Below are 19,197 nucleotides of genomic sequence, written 5' to 3' on the forward strand. Positions count from 1 at the left end.
AGGCATTGTAGATGTAAGTATGTTCTTGTAATCGTTCCATACATATTCTAATCAGTACGCAAGTAATGCAGAGAAACCTTGAGGGAACAGGCTCTCTATCTGAGCTCTTTTAATGAAATTTTAAATTCAAATAGCTTCTGCACCAGAATAAAAGATTTCAGATAATGTCTCATTCCTTCTTAGAACTCATGAAAGTAAATGAACAGAACACTCTTCACTCCAGCTACGAGCACATAATGAATGCAATCTTCTCGTATCCTCTAAATCAATGGATCATTAGCATGGCCTCTGTTAATCCCACTTAGAGTGAATTGCTCACAGATTCTGGACTCTGACTGCAATTTCTCTGAGCAGCATAATGTGCACATGGTTACAACATGACTTTATATTGAAAAATATAAAGACCCAATGTTAATGCACCGCATAAGCTCTGTAAACTGGCATGCTGCTAGCTACCAGCCCACTTGTTTAACATATCCTTTGTTTACATACCATTTTACAGAGCCTAGGCTGTGTATTAACACCAGATATCCTTTCAGCGCACACACAGTATGGACAAGTAGTGGATTGTGAGGAGATATTCACTGGTTTTGACAAAACGTGATCTTGACAAGAAGCGTTCTCAAGAATATCTGAGTCTGACTTCACCTTAAATTCCATTTGAAGATGTCCTGTACTTTGGTATATTAAAAACTACTTTGCAAACAGCATTAGCCAGACTGAATGATGGAGCAGGGAATAGTGCTAACTCAGAGAGGGCGGGTCTGGAGCGAGAGCAGTGTCTGAGATGCATCACTTTCATCTGAGACAAATGAATGGTTCTCTCCAAAGAGGAAAAGTGCAGAGGAAGTTCATACAGTGACAGGAATATTCGCTCCGTGCCGTGACGGATGGGCCAGAAATTAAGAAAAGACTTGTGAAGCACGGATCAAAGACAATAGTGTTCACATTTGGTAATAAATTATCATCAGTTTGTGATTAGTGACTATGTTAGCGAAAACAGACAGATGCATTTCTGGTCAGCTCTTAGGTTCCATTTATTTGGAAAGAAAACAAAAAGACAAGAGATGCAATGACGGGAAATACAACTGTATACATAGCAAGCTGCAGAGACGAATCACATCGAGTTCCCGTCAGACAGATAATTCTGAAACAATACTGGGTGTGTGTTCTTACTGAAAGCTGAGCAGATGTGAAAGCTACAACAGTGATGCACAAATGCAGGCATTGCTTAAGCTTCTCCTTCTAGGACGACATCCAACAAAGAGGCATGAAAGTGACATGATTGAGTGTGTGTCTGGACTGCCTGCTGTCTATGTCAGCAAGGGGGAAAAAGATAGATGGACTGGGTGGAGCGAGGGGGGTGTAATGCAGGTATATGACTGCAGGTGAAGGCTTTTCACTACGTGTGATTTAGTAGCCATTCATATGCATGCCACTGTGGCTGTGTCATCTTATCTTGTGTTTAATTATACATGGTTTTTAAAAAAAGGATATTTACACTGTGAGTGACTAAAAGGGTGTGCGTGGGCGGCTGATATGAAGGTGTGGACAGATATGGACATCAGAGCAGTGTGTCATTGTGCGTCAGGGGTCTGGTTCACACACTGGCTTAAGACAATGTAAATACGAAACCCAGCCCCTGCAAGTAAAGCAAGGCGAATGGGTGAAGAGTTCAGCATTTGCTCAGTGTCCTTAGCGACATAGACTTGAAAAGACTAAAGTGACAGTAACACTTGGAGGGACTTCACAAGGGGAAACCTCAATGGATACATTTTTAAAAGCTATTTTGTAGTTTGTAAAGAAACTGGTCTCGGTTTGGTTCAAGATATTGGGTCAATATTTAATCGTTGACTTCACTCTTGGTGTAGTAGAGGCACTGCTCTGGTTCATACCATGTCAATACCAAAAACCTGTTTTGACCAATTCCGTGCAACACTGCACTGAGCCCTGCCTTCACTACATGGCTGAATCGTGTGCAGAATTAGATTATTTCACCTAGCATGAGCTCATTGGAAAGTTGAAAATGTTTTAAGAAGTTTGATGGTGGTTTTACTTTGATGTTCTGTCAATTATAAACGGCCAACTGGGGAAAAACACAATCACGTCACCCTCCTGTTGCTAATTACAAGAAGGATATGAGGAGTGTTTTGACAGGCTCCCACCTGTTCTCACACAAACCACGGAGGCAGGATACATTTCAACAGTTTCATATTTAACCTTTTCACTGACATGCTCATACTAATTCAATACATAGGCCTACACCACTCTTAACAACACAAATAGTCATATTTATAAAACCATTATTATTGGACTATTACACTGCTGTTTAATGTGGGTTATCTAATTATATGAGCGAATTATGTTAAACAATTCTTGGTGCTGTGGTTCAAGCTTCTCACACTTATAAACAAACACTGGTCAGTATTGACTGATGTGTGTGAGGTTTATTCTGTACCTGACGGCCATATATCATCCACATAGCACTGTGTTTAAATGCGGAATAAGGGGAGCAGGTGCACCACTTCCTCAGACACAATGACATGCATATCTCATTTTGAGCACCAGAGGTGGCAGCCAAATCTCAACAACAGGCCTTGGGATAAATTGAAGGCTGTTAAAATACTGTTGTTATTGTGGTTGTTGTTGTTGTTCAGTGGCAGCGGAGAAAACAAGGCAGTTAACCATAACTGTCCGCTGGTCTGACAGACAAGACTGATGGGTGTAGCCTACACAGATGTAACAGAATCGCCTTGGCTCTGAATCTCAAGCAATCAATGTAGTCCATGTTGACAGTCCATATCTCTCAGGGAGTGTGTTGTTTCTTATAAGAGTGAGGACATCAGGGAGGGGGTGAGAGTGAGAAGTCAAAGAGTGACAGAAGGTTTTCAGAGAGAGAGACGGACAGAGATTACACAAGCTTAATGTCAATTAGACTTGACTGATTTCTGCTGTTTACAGAATGCTGCAGAATGTACCAGAAGCAATCATGGTATTACCAGTGGAGTATTTGTTTGGTTAAGCGAGGGCCACTACCAAGTAAATAAATGCAAACCTACTGCGTCCACCCGGTCCTTTAGAGCTGTAGGTGATTTTGTTGCATAATCTTCCTGGAAACAACATTTGTCCGTACTGATTAAACAAAATAAATATGGACAAGATGCCCAACGTATGCAACCAATTAGAAATTAACAGTCACTCAGTATTGGAGAGCTTATGTCACCCTTTCATTATGTGCTTTAATAATCGAAAAAACATCAGTATTCTGTAGGCATAGATGTCTGAAGTGCAGGTGCTACGGGGGGTTGATGTACTAACGATTAAGAGTCAATGAGGCCGACCTTCAGACTGAAATAAACGTTCCAAAGACAGGTGAAACATTACTAAACAATCTGCTGCATTTCACAAGGACAGCGGTGCCCATGGGAGTATACAAGCATTCATGGAGAATTATTAAGGGACATCAATGTTTGATATTTTTTCTCCCTGACATAGCATTCGAGGATTGTTTTCCTTTGTGAAGAGAACACAATCCCATTTCTATCCAACTGAAATGTGTCCCTGGAAGCCGATGCCATTTTCGAAAAAATACTGGATCTGATTCAGAACACTGAAAAAAGATAGAAAAACCTAAAAAGTTAAAAAATAAATAACCCATGACCCACTTCAAACTATAAAGTTGAAAAAAGGTTTTTTGTCTCGGCTTGTTCTGCACCCCCTCTGACCTTAGCACAACTTTCCTCAACACCAACGTGCCTGGCCCCACTTCCTGTGACTTCCACTGCTCTGTCTCGCATACCAAACCAGACGTTCACACGCCCACAGTGACGGCTGAGCGTGACCCGGTCACTCTGTGAGGCTGAGAGGAGTTCCTGTTCAACAGTGTGCACATGCAGCTATACAGTGCTAGGTTGGTGGGGATGTGTTCGGGTAAACCTGTGGCCGAAAAGGGGGCAGGGTCCAAGGTGACGGCAGGGTGGGCGGGACAGCTGTCTGGTCCATTCAGTTTTTTGTTTATTTTTCTTACACAAGACTTGAGACGTCTTGGCACGTGCTACCCAACCCATCACATGTGATTTTGCTAAAACAAGAAAAATACAAGTCGCAGCTGCATGCTATTTGTGAATCCATAAGCAATCACGGTGCAAACTCGGATACCACTCATGTTGAAATTTAGGGGGCAAACAAGCTTAAGCTAAACCTAGCATACACTTTGTAAATGCATAAAGATTAATTTGTATAGGCCTATGCATAATTGGATAAATTTGTCTGTAGGAGTTTTCAATATTCACGCTTACTAACCTAGCTAATATCAAGCTAATATTTATTTTTATGCATGGGTATCGTTTATATTTATTTTGAAGTTCAGTCTATTGAAATTTTAGTGCAAAGCAGCCTAACTGTACCTCAAAGTAAAGTAAAATAAACTAGTTCACCTAACCTTGCTTATATCAAGGATAGTTCTAGTGCAACTCTTAATTACTCAGTCAACGAGAGTCTTGCTTTTTCACTTTCAACATTGTTGAGTGGTTGATTCAATTTATTCAATGTAAATGTAATCAGTGTAACCTTAGTAAGACAGAGGATGGGAGAGGCAGTAGCACTGCGATGTTATGAATGAATACACCAGACTAAGATTCAGACAGGCAAACAGTGAGAGGAAGGGCAGGTTAAATGTGGCAGGAATGTGACAGACAGTTGGGGAAGGCACGTTGACCCCCCGGCCCAAATGCTTCTTGGCGGGTTCCAGGTGTCTCACCCCCCTCCCACGTTCACACACGGATGTCAAATCTCCCTAAAGGAAACCAGGTCGGTTCCGTAGGGGAAGTCATAAGAGCTGGGAGGACAGCGAGGAATCTGCATCTGCGGGCCGTCTAGTCAAAACAAGGCTTCCGTGCTGTCTGGTGTTAGTTTGGGGGCAGTTACATGAGCCATGAGCAGAAAGGGGCCAGCACAAACGTATAAACTGTGAGGTCTAAACCTAAATATTACGTCTATAAAAAACGTGACCTAAATACTGTGTCTGTGAAGGAGAATTTTCCATCCTGTCTCCAGACTTGAATTGACACCTAGACCTTGTACTGTACACGTTTTTGACAGATTTTAGTGCTTTTTAAAGACTATTATTTTCCTTAACTTACTGTAACTGCTTACAGCAGTGTACCATTATAAGATAGGCCTACAGTAAGTATCAACTGGCACTTCCAAAACAGATAATGGCTATACTTTCTGTCTGAGCGGAGTCTGAGCAGTACTGGAAAAGGTGGCAGGTTTGGTAATCATTTCATGATGGATTTTAAATTAAGTTCATTCAGTTCATTCATTCTTTTTTGCATTGGTAAAATAAAAATGCCAGAAGGAGGATAAGACGATACATTTGGCTTCCCAGTCAGACAGAGACTGCCAGCCTGAAATTCAGAATATAAAGAAAAAGTCACCCAACTACAGCTAAGGAAAGACAATTTAAATCAAATGCAGCGGTTGATCAGAGTTCAGACAAATCTGTACTTGTCATGGCTGCTGGATTGAGAGTGGAATCTATTTTTGACGAACAACACAGCAAAGTACTGCAACAAATCCGACTGCTGTACTTCCAACAACAAAACCAATTCCAACAACACTGAGAGAAAATCGTTGCTGCTTGGCTAATTAAGTACATCTGACCAGAGCTATTCATCTGGACTGATATTTGAGAATTTTTTTTTAAATTGTTAGGGTTGAACCTTGAAAAGTTTCAAAACAAAGCTATGGGAGAATCTAGTGTTGCATCTGAGAAGTTGCTTCACCTTTTCGTTGTCAAGTATGCTTTGAAAATTCCATCGACCCACTTGATAATGTGAATTACTTTACTATTGGAGATATGAACTTCAATTGAGTTGGCACTGTCAGGCCACCAACCGTTTGAGTGTTTTCAGCCACGGTCAATAAATGTCTATTCCGAGATACTAGAATTATACCACCCTGGTCCCACAGCAATAATCGACAAACATCTATAATGTAATTACGTTAATAATGTAATGTAAAACTTCAGCGATCAATCACAATTGCCATTTCCATTGCAAAATATTCTCTCCGGAAGTTTACCGTCTTTAGGCTCCATTAAAACCGCAGATGCAAGGCCAATTTTGTCACTTTTGGTGCTTATTTGGTCACTTCGAGGCTCCAGGCAGTGGGCTTGTTTCGAGGTTGTGTGGGTGACGCGGTGAAACTTTCGAATTACATTTGCATTTTTTTTTTCTTTAATTGATGAAGGAACACATATAGAGACACAATTTATATGTAATATGTATCCTTTGACCTTTCCATTCTGATACATGCATTGCTAGAGACAAAAGCTAGAGATCCTTCCCTGTAAGTGCCTTGTCTGAGTAAATAGGAGGCAAAAAATGTACTGTGAATACTCATCTGTTCTCTCTGTCACAGTGAGTGAACCCAGATATCCTGCTGAGACATACTAATTCATGGCCACTTGTGTCCAATACCTCACTGTTCCAGTCACTACCACAGGCTGGTAACCACAGTGAGAATAAAGACAGTGGTAGGCGTACCTAAAATGCTGTCTTATTGTTCTGGTCAGGTAGAGCAGAATTGTAGCCTACGGTCTGATACATTTCCCTACAAAACACAAATATGTGTATATGATTTACCAATTTGTACCAAAAAACACTATAATCAAAAGGGAAACATATATCTAAATACACCTTTTTTGTAAAGATCTTCAAAGACCAATGTATGTTTTGCTACTGTCCTTGACACTCCCACTTGTGTTCTTATAGGGTTGAGGCAGAAAGGAACAGGGACCTGGGGCCTATCCGAAAACTTTTTTTTGCATAGGAAATTTCCTTTCCTATCGAGATGAACCGGAAGCACTCGGCAGATAGGTGATCCGAATTCTCAAAATGCTTAGGAAAGGCATAGGAAAGGAGCCTCGATTCATCCTTTAACCCTCCTTTAGCATAGGTTACTCCTGACCAACCTATGCTAAAGGAAAGGAGATAGTGGTATCCCATAATCCTTTACGGCGGCAAGATTTAAAGCAACAGGCCACCGCTGGAGTTTACCGACTCTACACGAATACGAACGAGAGGTAAAACAGAAGAGAGGAGAGGAGAAGAGAGGAAGATTTAACTCGGCTAAAACAAAATACCCCCCCTCCCCTATAAAGATAATAAGAACTCATAAAAGACCAACATCATAATAGTTATTTTCGTAGCACATAGGCCTAATTTACACCATAAGAAAATAAAATACCAACTTCACATTTAATGAAGTTACTGGGGGCAGTTCATCAACATTAGTGTAGCCTCTTTTTATTCCACATGTGAATTGGGATATATGCCAGTGATTCTCACTCTGTTGGCGACCACCTGATTAAAATCAATATGAAAAGAACGCATGGATCATCAAACGAGCGCTTGTTGTAGTCAATTTTCGGAGAATAGTGTAGTTTCACGGTAGTGACTCACGTCAGCAATACTCGCCGTCGCGCAATGATGTCGGTTAGGAAAAGTGGAGTCGAATTCATTTGAAACAGAGCTGTCCTTTCCTATGTTCGATAGGAAGCACCTTTCATCTCTCCTTAACCCCGATGACGTTTAGGGGTTAAGGCATAGGAAAGGAGGCTTATAGGTTAGGAGATTGGACTTTTCGGATAGGCCCAAGGTTTTGGATCCCTCACCAGCTTCCCACCAAGGAACCACCTATGTAACTACCAATTATGTAGTATAGGGCCAAACTACATGCACTACTTGGCACCATGCTTACTTGCACCAAGAGAGCAGTGACAAACATCCGCAATATACAGCAGTCTTTGAAAAAATGTAATAGTAAAATTAACTTTGAATTAATCCAAATCAGATATGCCATACACTAACTTCCTCCCTGCCAAACAAAAATACTCGAGGGCATTTTTTAATTAGAAGCATTGACAGGCTGCGTAATTCACTTTTCTATAAATTTAGAGATACGTTATTTGGCAGGCAAGGTTATTAGAAGGAATGTTTGGCAACATCTACTCTGCAACCAACGGATTAAGGTCAAGAGGGTTTGACAGAAAAAAGCTGTCATCCGGCCTAGGGACATATTTTCCAAGTCAATCATTCAAAGCATGCAGAAAAATGTAGCTTACTTCTTGCCATCATAATAACGACATAAGTATGCCTAGAAATGGGGCTATAAAATGCATGAAAGCTAATAAAAGTATTTTGGAAATGTGTTTGTGTGGGAAAAGTTTTTTGGGCAATTCTGAAAAGGCTTGACATTATGGAAATCATTTGGTATTTTATCTTATCAAACGTAACTAGGCATGAAATAACAGGAGGGTTACTTGTGCCATTTTTAATTATAATTCCTTAATGTGTCCACAATAATAAAGAAAGTAAAGGTCATCTGACAATCTGCAGCTTGGTGACCAGTTTCAGCGTATCAGGCTAATGTTTTGTATTATGGAATAATTAACTTTGGCTTCTTGTTGGGAGCAGACAGTTCTGCATTCTGCAGTGAACGATCATGCCATCCATTAAGAGAGGCATTTCCCTTAATAATAAAGCTTTTAAGCCACAGCCTAATGGATATGATTCATACAACCCCAATACATGTTTTAAAACTAATTTCAGTCCATCCATGAACTCTGCAATAAATAGGCTACAATGGCAAAATAAATGATGGCCTCAATCCAACTGTGTGAACCAGATATTTATTTTCCCCTTGGGACACTCTACCAAACCATTAAAGGATCAGAAGAAAACGGAAACTGCAAGCAGACCGGCTGCAGATAAGGTCAATAAATGAAAACAAAGTCAGACAGCATTTAAAACAGAATAAACAATAAACAACAAAAAGCGATTCCTCCAAATTTAGATGAGAACGCCTCTGAATTTCCACATCAATTATCCTGCTGCATTGTAAAACAAAGTGTCTGATCCAAAGATTTTAAGTACAAGTTTACAACCCCCCCACGCCCTCTCGACAGTTCAAAGGACATGGACAAAGTCCAGGTTTTCACTGGAAGCACATACTGTATAACTATCCTGGATAATGATACAGTAACCTGTATCGTTTTCATTGTCGTTACTGAATCTAGATAAGAAAAGCACTCACTTCTCACTGCAATATACTAAATTGGCAGCAACAAATTGGAAGACTGAGAAGGGTTAAAATATGGGAATCTAGGCAGTGAAAGTAGACAGGGTCCCATCCAACCCATGCAGTAGATATAATGTATTGGTAAAATATGATAGAAGTCATTAATCTCATCCAATTAAAGTCACCCAGGGCATTCTTTGATTCTTGAGAATAAAGCTTGATCTTCTTGACTCAATCTAATGCTGAACTACTATAGTAACACCGTATTAACATGGCATGCTGTGCTGCGGAGCCTAATCTGCATGCAGCGCTGTTGAATCTACAGCGGTAATTATGTGATGAAAATCAACCCCCGCAGTTCAATCACCAGCGAACGAGAGAGGGTAATTACTTCAACACAGGCATGTCTGAGGAAGAGTTACCGGCAGAGCCCTCAAAACATGACAGTATAATTGTAACTGACCACGCAAACAGGCGTGAAAGATATTCATCATGACAACAGAACGTGATCGATCACGTTGTTGTAGTTGACTTCTAACTCCTCAAGCAGATGGCTGATGGGTGTCCCTATTTTCCACGATTTCTCCAGTCATAAAAGATGCACCAAATAGTTACAGTACCACCTGTTCAAACATGTAGGTGAATAGTGACGCAGCCTACGCACTATTTATATACTTACAATTCCATAACCAAATTATCATCACTATAATTATCTTGATGATTGGCTACACACCTGGGAGGGTTCACGCAAGTAAATTTGCCTGGTGAGAGACACGCTCCTGCTCTACTGATAGCTGCACCCATCTGTTGCCATGGCAGCTGCTGTCAATAGAACACCAGATAAGAGTTTGGAGAAAACTTTTTCAGACAGTACACGCACACTGATAGCACTTTTTACCTCCTTCGTCACAGAAACAAGGAACATAATCACGGGTTTGCATAGTTGCAATGCTATATACTGTGCTTATGATGCTTTAGCATTCAGTATGCATGCTTTGAGCAACACAGTGTGTGTGTTACTTACAAAAAAAGGAATTGGTATGATGTTTTCTGGGTTATGCTGAACCATAACAGTTCTGTACACATACAAGGTGATGGTAATATATGGAATGCAAGAGAAGCGGTAACTGAGCAGTGTGGGCTCCCGAAGAAAAGCTGAAGAAGATTCTTGGACTGCTGGATATAGATGCAGCTGCAAGATCAAAACTGTATATGACCATATTGGATACAGAAGATACAGACCTAATTGAAGTTCTCTATACAATCCCCCTTGATGATGGCTTTGTGCCATAAGCTTGTCAACCCTGACTCATTCTATGTAAATTCTTCCATTATGTTCCATTCTCTGTCTTTGTTGATTGTCATTGATGATATCATTAAACTAATCATCTGATAGATGGTCCTGCTTCCTTGTGCTCATCCCTGATACCTGAATCAATTCTCAGTATTCCCAAATGTTCATCTTATCAGGTATGAATGTTTATCACGTTCAAGTAGTAAGAGCAATTTAGATTCCTCACAATGCGCCCAGCAGACCAGCATTTTAACTCACACAAAGATGATAAATGTAATTTCATCTCATTTTGGACTAAAGATTCCAATTCAGCTGAACCACTTATAATTCTGCCGGGGAAAAACAAAAGCAAATGGTCCTGCATACATTGCTATCCATCTGTGATTTTTTTGCAGTCCTGTTGTCTCCAAACACATTATTTATGCTCCTGCAACCTCAGGCATTGCCAATTTTCCATTCATCACAGCCGACATCTCCCTTGATCAGAACGCGGGCGAGAAACCATACCACTGCTATCTCCTGTGTGAAATATGAAAAAAAAAACTCAATTTAAATGTGAGAAAAGGTTTTGGCAGAGGGCTGATGGTGTGCGTGCATGTGCATGGAAATGGAACTTGCACCACGTCTGGCATTAAATGAAATGTGGTGGACTGATGGTAGCAGCGCGTCAATCAATATTGCTGCCGGCGGTGAGGCCCAGGCCCATTAGCACCATGAGCCAAGTAGAGTGACTGATGTGAAATGACAGTGGCTTTCACAAAGGCCGTTCTACCATTTCCCTCATTGTCATTCACTCTGTCACTCTCTCACATATGCACACACACACACACACACACACACACACACACACACACACACACACACACACACACACACACACACACACACACACACACACACACACACACACACACACACACACACACACACACACACACACACACACACACACACACACACACACACACACACACGGCTACCCCACATTGCAGCGACCCTCACTAGGCAACCAAGTGAACTCATGCTGTTGTTTTGTTTTTCGCAAAAATGTCTCGATTCATTATGTCAGTTGTCATAAAGCCTCTCTGTTCGTACAGTACATGTCTATATCCTTTGGGTATTGTCATGATGCCAATCAGCCATCTACTGTGACCCCATAGGATGCAGTTTGAACACATCACAATCATTATATTGACAAACTACATACATTATTGAGTGACAACTGAGGCAAACAGTCTGCACATTACCAAGATAAAGCACTGTGTAGACAGTAAACAATATTTTTTCTCTCTCAAGACTCTCACTTTAATGAGAAAATGTATAGTGCAGCACACGCAATTTTAAAAAAAATGCATTGTGCTCGTTCAAAGGGGCGTTGTCTTAAGCCTAATCACCATATCCCTTTGTATAGGCTGGTGCACAGCACAATATGGTTATAATGGGATCCCTCCATATGGCAAAGCTAGTGGTATTATGTGCAGCTTGGAGAGATGTACGTGGATCTCTAGCAAAGTAAAACATGTCAAAGTTAAAGTGTCACACATTTATACAGTGCATTTAATGTTGCATCACATAGTTGGAGTGAAAGTTAAGTGAGTTAATATTTAACTAAAAGACTTTGAGAGGAAAAATCTTGCTTTAACGCTTATAATGCACATAGTTTTGGCTTGTGTTTATAAACCCCTAAATCCAAGCTAATAGCACCTCCGGACTGTCCCATGGACGAGTCCCCATCACTTAAGCATGCATAGTCTACTTGCAGGTCTTTGCATGCCAAGTGACCACAACAGGGAATCTAGGATGGAGGACACTGCACGTTCCTCTCCACTTTCACATCAAACTTTTTTTTTCTTTTTAATATTCGGCGTATGGGACTATGGGTTCCCTACCTCTCCTCTCCTGCTCTCTGCCCCGGGTCTGGTGATCAGCGCCGTGTCACCGCACACCACCGCCGCGTCCTCCACGAACACGCAATCCGGGAACGACTCGTCCGCGGGGAGCTCGACCACCTCCAGCCCGAGCCTCGTCTTCAGCACCTCGACGTACGCTTCATGCTCCCTCCGCGCCCCGGCCAGGTCCACCTCCGACTGGCTGCCCATCCGGAGCGCTTCTTTGGCCAGGGACGCAGGGATTCCCCGGACGACGGCGTGGGTGTAAAGACCAAAACCTGCCATTAAACCAGCCATGTTTTTTTGCTTTCCCCTCTACACTTGGCACGCGCAAATCTGGAGGAAAAAAAAAAGGACTAAAAAAAAAACACAACTCAGCGAATGAATGACAGAACCTGCTATATGAGTTAACCCGATGCTGCCTGGCTTGGTTATTTGTTCCCTGGCAGTTTTTGTAATTCTTTATTTACTATAGCCTGCTGCAAACTGTCAGTCAGCGCTGTTTCAGTCTCCAGGCGAGCCACGGCGCTTCGGTTAGTGACGTGCACCGACCACGTGTAGCGGACGAGTTTGTCAGCGGTCAGCGAGGCGTGCAGCCCAACAAGTGACAGTCCGAAGCACACTGAACACATGTGGCTCAATCAATTTAACAAGAGCAGCAAAACAGAGCTTGCAACTCAGAACTCTGGCATGCTTTAAATTTATATAATTGTATTACATTATATTTGTCAGAAAATAACAGAATATTCCATATTATATTTTTCATACGTAGGCTATGTAAAGGAATCATTCAGACCTGAGTTGATACGGTAGTCAATTCTATTGATTTGATTAACATTTTTAAACTGAAAATCTTTGAGTTTGGACAGTTGAATCGACAAAATAAGCACTTTGAAGAGATTACATTGGGCTTTGGGAAATTGCAAAATGCCGTGTTTTCACCTATTTGTGTCTTGTTTTTTTTAATCAAACAATTAGTCCATTAAATTAAAAAAATGGTTTGATAAAAAACTTTGTTGCAGTCCTACAACCAAAACTTTGGAAGCATTAGTGTTTCTATGCACATAGTGACGCGTGTCCATAAGCTTCATATATCATGCTTTCTAGATGCTTTTTACAAAAGCCTATCAAGAACAAAACAAATCATTCTGAATGTCAGTGTTAAGGTTTGTGTTGGCAGTGGATGCCAGTCAAATTAACATGAGTGGAATTATAAGTTGTGTATCGTTGTGCAATCATAGAAGACATACATCATCAGTGACCTTTATCTGGTTCAGCTTTGGTTGCCTGCAAAAAGGCAATACCTATGACATTGGTAGGCTACACATACCTAAGGGATGGGCATAGTAAATTAAAGTTTCAATTGCTAAAAATAGAAAGCGAGAAAGAAAGAAATCTCTGTTCTTGAACCTGACAATTTGGAGACATATGTAACCACTTCCCACTTGGCAGACTATGAAATAATGCACACAAACGTCAAGGGCATGAGAATATATATCAAGGAGGTCTGTCTGCCTGTCCTGCAGGGTGAGAAGCCTATGGGAAGTGTGTGAACGGAAAAAGCAGTGCTGGTAAGTGTTTGTGTGGAAAGGAGGAATAGAGGGTGTGGGTGAGGGGTTATATTCCCTATGGTGCCATCTAAGGAAAGTCCTGGGCCCGGTGAAGCTATCTGAATGGATGGAATGTTTCTTCAGACGTCTCAGAAGCACATTCTTCCACCGCGGGACCTCGAGTTTGTCTTTTCTTGTTCCAAATTCACTCAATTATCCCTCCGACTGCACTAAACATTCCAGGAGCCCCGCATTCCTTTTTCCACTCCAGCCACGATCACCAGCCAGCCACCACCTTCCTCCCAAAACTAACACCTGCCCCCACCCAAACATCTCCGTCTTCTATTATTTTTTTTTCCACCACTCCTCATAATGGCTGGACGTGGCCCACAAAAAAGACCCTCTTCTTTCTCCCTGCTAAGGAATTTGGTCTACTTTAGATGAAGGAAAGCCCTCATACTTTCAGCACACCTGGCTGGTACATTGCAGAGTTATAAAAGAAATGAGTGAAAGCAGACACGATCCTCCAGCTGCCGATGGAGCGGCACCACCTACTTGTCTGGTATGATTGGACTCACGATGAGATGCCAGACAGACGTCTAAAGTGACACAGACATTAACAGCGTTATTGCACAGGTGCACCGAGCATATTTAACTGTAAGCAGTCAGGCAAATGAATGAACCTAATTACCCCAGGAATTAAAGTGATGAAATGACATGAGATGATATGAGATTATAAAACTGATATTTCTAGATGGAAAGGTTTGAATTTTGAGGCATTTTTGATAGCAACTGCAATTGCTTCCGCTACACGATGTTATTCAGCGCAGACAATTGTTTTATTTGCATAGAACAGCAATGGACTTCTAAAACAAGTTGTTTTGTTGTTAACATTAATATGCATTACACCCAAACATAACTGAAAGAGGATCTTCACGGACCCTCGAGTTTTCCAAAGGCATTCTGAAAATTGCTTCATAGTTGTACCACAAACAGGTATTATAGGGATAATTAAGGTTGGTAGGTTGATTTTCACATCAAATCCAATGTTCACTGTCCTGCTGCCAGTTAATACTTGGAAGTGCACCAAATGTGTAAAAATCCACGCCTGAAAGCTCCCAACAAAAGCACAATTGTATCCTTTTCCTGTGAAGTTTGCTAAGAACCACAGCACACAGCTGCTTTAGGAAATTACTGAGGCTTTTCACAAAGATTTGTGAAGGTTTGTTTTCAGCTTTCAGTAGGAATGAATGGACTTTGGGATCAGAGCCACAGACAGGCAAGGGGAATTACTTATTAAGAAATATAGACAAAAAACATTTGGGTTCGGTCTTTTAATGGGATTTGTTGACAATGAGAAAGATTTAGAAAATTCTCCATCCTTATGCTGTTCTGTATTTACACAGGACGTATCTGAAACTATAAGCTACCCCAAAAAGGTAATTGGAACACTTGATCACTCAATAACTCCTGGAATGCTTAGCTTCACAGATTGATATATTCTTGTGTATGTAACATATTAAATAAGAGGGAGAATTTTTCCCTTGAACATTTCTTGACTTTGATTAATTCAGACAGAAATGGCAGGCATGTTACCAAACAATCACAGCTGGCAATTAGATTTCTTGACAAAGATGAGGTTCCTCTTTTGTCATTTTTGGACGGGCGGCCGTACATTCCTCTGATGTGTGCCGTAACAGATCTACTGACCCAATTTCCCAAAGAATACTGTGTTGACATTTCAAATTCTTTGGGCAAGCTACATCACATCTAAAAAGTAGGTCTATTTCAAAAACACAACAGGTGTGTTCGTATTGTTAGCATGAAACTTGGGGGGAATTACACAATTGCACAATATAGGATACGGTTACATTTTGGCTGAATAAACATTATGAAATAGCCATCCTCCCTCAGGGCCTTCATTTAATTAAATCAAGATCACAAAGATACAATGGCCAAACACAATGGACTGCACCTTTTTTCTCTGACAAATAATAAACCAACCCAATGGAATTCATGTGGTTTCTGTGACATAGAGAGCTCTGCCTTCCCACAGTATTGCAGAGCATTGCTTCTTAAGAACTGACTCAGTATTTTAATGTGTGGCCTCGTCACTGGCCCCGTTCACACAAGACCGACCCATAACTCAGCACACTTCCTGCTGCTCCACAAGCTGACAGAGAAAGGAAGTGTTGCTAGCTCTGCACAGCATACCAGTTATGACATTTATCTTGAATATACTACAATGGAATCTGTTGTTTAAACATGCCGGCTGTCCTGTCCTGTTCCGTTCCATCTGTCACTTGGACATAAATGGGGAAGGCTGAGGCTCGCCACAGACTTCCTGAGAACCCAGTCCCAGGGCTGCTGTCCCTCAAGCTCCTGGTGGGATCCGACCATGGGTTTCCATTACATCAAGCCACAACAAGACACAACACACAATCGCTTGAATGTTGGTGAATCAGTAAAATCACTTAAGCATCCTGGCTGGAGGCTGCGGAGATACTCAGATAACCACACTACAGAGTTGTTGGTATTATCCAATCATAGGCGTAGATTTGTGTTTCAGACACCCCTGACGTGGACCATACCATCCCAACCTACAACAAGGTATTCTTCTCTAATAGATTCATTATTGTAACGTACTTGACTCCTTTCCTAAAAGAAAACATCCCACATTGAATGTGCAGAGCATTTGGAACAATACAGGAGAATAACTATTTATAAGATACAGCTACATCATGCCTGGGAGACTTACTGTATCCACTGATAGTTTCTGTAAAGGAGAAAGACCCTCCTCCTAACATTTGTAAGGGGGGCAGGGGGGGGAATTGAGTGTTTATGCTGTCTGAATTTTGTGAGGTTTCTCAGAAAGTCTTTGTGGAAACTATTATGCCAGAGCAACTGGAACACGGAGGCGCATGTCCAGCTTTTCGAATATTTCCCGAACTGAATGGGTAATTAAGGAATGAAGATTACATGTTCTGCTCCATTGACGTAGAATGACAACACTGTTTCCTTTTCAGCGTAACACATGGGCAGACGCACAAATGCAGATACACGCATACAGACTCACATACATTGTGCACATACACACTTGCAGAGGCTTGGGGTCAACACAACAGAGGACAATACAACAAAGCCTGACATTAAGACCTGCTCTCCAAGCAAATACATTCAGAGGTGAAATCAAGTAAATCACTTTCAAAATCATTGTCCAGGATATCATGACCCCTAAACACTACATTTAACATTTCAAAGCCCATTATGAGGGATATTTTTTCAAACTCACTCCAGGGTCAAATTATAAATTTTACTATCCGAACCCTTCACAGCCTGACTGTTACTAACCATGATGTGTACACTTATGCTGACGTGTAAAATGAAAGGAGTGAACCCATGCGGGCTTGCATTTGACATATAGGCAAATGGGTGTTGCAAATGGACACACAAATTAGCATAACACAACATGGAAATACAGGAGAGAAAGCATTGCACGTGTGCCCTCATAGACACGCCCCTTAACCAATCAGGATGCTGGCACCTCCAGCCCCAAAAGCTTGGGCAGGCACTACATGGATATGTTCACAATGTCATCAAAGTATTCATATTTCAAGTGTGCACATATTCCTGACATTTGGGCATTGGTCATTATTTAAATACAATTTCAAAAACATCGACATCATTCAGCCCAGAAAGTAAGCCCGGAGAAACCTTCCTTTAAAAGTTTAAAAAAAGCTATTGTGATAAATGTCAACCTGTCCCACGTCGGGAACGAGGACACACGAGAGAAAAAAACTAAGAAAGAAAAAAAACCTATCTGGAGTTACTTACTTTTGCAGAGTGAACGGTTTATTTTTCTAATCTATTTTTGATGCGATGATTCATATTACGGGAGAACGATGATGAATCAGGCAAAAGCTGATTCATACATACACGCATCAAAGACAACTGAAGAATAAATAAAAGACATCCAAACTCACCGGAGACGTTCTCCAGTCGCCTTGCTCAGCGCTGCTGTCTCAGTAGTATATCGTCATGTTCAAACTACGCGAGGTTACATTGAGAGAGAGAGAGAAGTGTAGTGTCCGATCCTTATAAACACAAATAAACACTCTTGTCCTCACGCAAAATGTCCTCTTTGGAATCTGCCAGCCGTTCATGAAAATATATAATGGTTTAATGTTGCGTCTTTGCGTCTTTACGCACTTCGTTTCCATCTGGCGAAAGTTTTCATCAACCGGAATAATTTGAAAACTTCGGTATAGGGGGACTTATTGAGACCCCTGATGCAGAAAAAGGAAGCAGAGACAATGACCAAGTATTTGTCTCCCCCCACCAACAACATCTCTGGTGGAAAATTGGATCACTTTACCTACAACTTCCCCCCCGAAAAACGTGATGGACAGATTGCGTGAAAAGTCAAATTGCCTCAAGGAATGAATGCAAAGGAATTTCCCCTGCATGAAGAACATATTTAACAAGCCTTTAAGCTGTCGGGAATGCTTTGTGGTCTGTTGGCCAAAGGGAGAGAAATATGTTAATAATGTAGGCTACTGCCATACCAAATATGGCAATATTGTTACGTCTGAGCTCTGGTGCGCATCTGGAAACGCTTAGCTCCTCGGAATATAAGGCGCTGGGAAGCCAGAAATAGACTCTGTTGAACGTATTTCTGCCCACACCTTTAGACCCACGGAGAAAAACCTACAGATATGTTAAACGTGGCCACTGCAACATGCTATAAAAACAAGCTCCTTCAAATAGGAAAAGCACTACTACACTACACAAAAGTGACTATAGTCTAATACAACACCGTACAACTGATGCTGAAATAAGTTTGTGATATAACTTTATAATACTTTTTGGCACTTTCCCTTCACCCATGTCACTTAAGGATATGCTCTGGCATGTTTTTTTTAATTGAAATCATATAAGTAGGCAGTTAAATATAGCAGGGATTCAATTGATTCAGTTGAACCAAAAAGTTATGAAATATTAAATGATCTCTTCCACTCATTTGTGCATACAGTGAAAAGAGGAGGGAAATCAATTATTCCCGAATGATTGAATCACAGCAGGTGAAAAAAGTGACAATACAGTGCATAAACTCCACTACTTATACAGAAAAGTCCACTGAACTTGAGTTGATAGATGTGAGAAGCGAGCAGCGCACAAAAAAAAAATTAAAAGGGGGGGATAAACAAGAAGGGAAAAATGTGAGACGGAAAAGTGTGTTCAGATGGGATCCAGGGGGGAAAAATCCATTTGAGAAAGAAAAAAAAAAGAGAAAGGTTTAGACAGGGTGGAGCTTAGGTCTTGGATGGAAAATGCGCCGAGAAACATTCCTGGCATAGTTTGGGAACAGTTCAGCAGCAGC

The 19,197-nt window shown here is 41.2% G+C and overlaps 1 protein-coding gene across 2 annotated transcripts in view; it reads right to left on the reverse strand.

The window, feature by feature from the left end:
• ddah1 (dimethylarginine dimethylaminohydrolase 1) overlaps positions 1 to 18,037 on the reverse strand; it is a 70,515-nt gene extending 52,478 nt beyond the window's left edge. Inside the window, exon 1 of one of the 2 annotated variants that reach the window (XM_080032275.1) lies at positions 17,801 to 18,037. Coding sequence is in view for 1 of the 2 variants with exons in the window: in XM_080032274.1 (XP_079888400.1) it covers positions 12,268 to 12,564 (297 nt within the window). In the remaining variant the exon portion in view is untranslated. Of the gene's footprint in view, positions 1 to 12,267; positions 12,652 to 17,800 lie in introns of those variants that run through there. The other variant, XM_080032274.1, reaches the window with a different exon arrangement.
• Positions 18,038 to 19,197: the final 1,160 nt, after the last annotated feature.

Source organism: Ammodytes marinus (assembly GCF_949987685.1).
Source record: "Ammodytes marinus genome assembly, chromosome: 8".
In the NCBI taxonomy this organism is placed as follows: domain Eukaryota; kingdom Metazoa; phylum Chordata; class Actinopteri; order Uranoscopiformes; family Ammodytidae; genus Ammodytes; species Ammodytes marinus.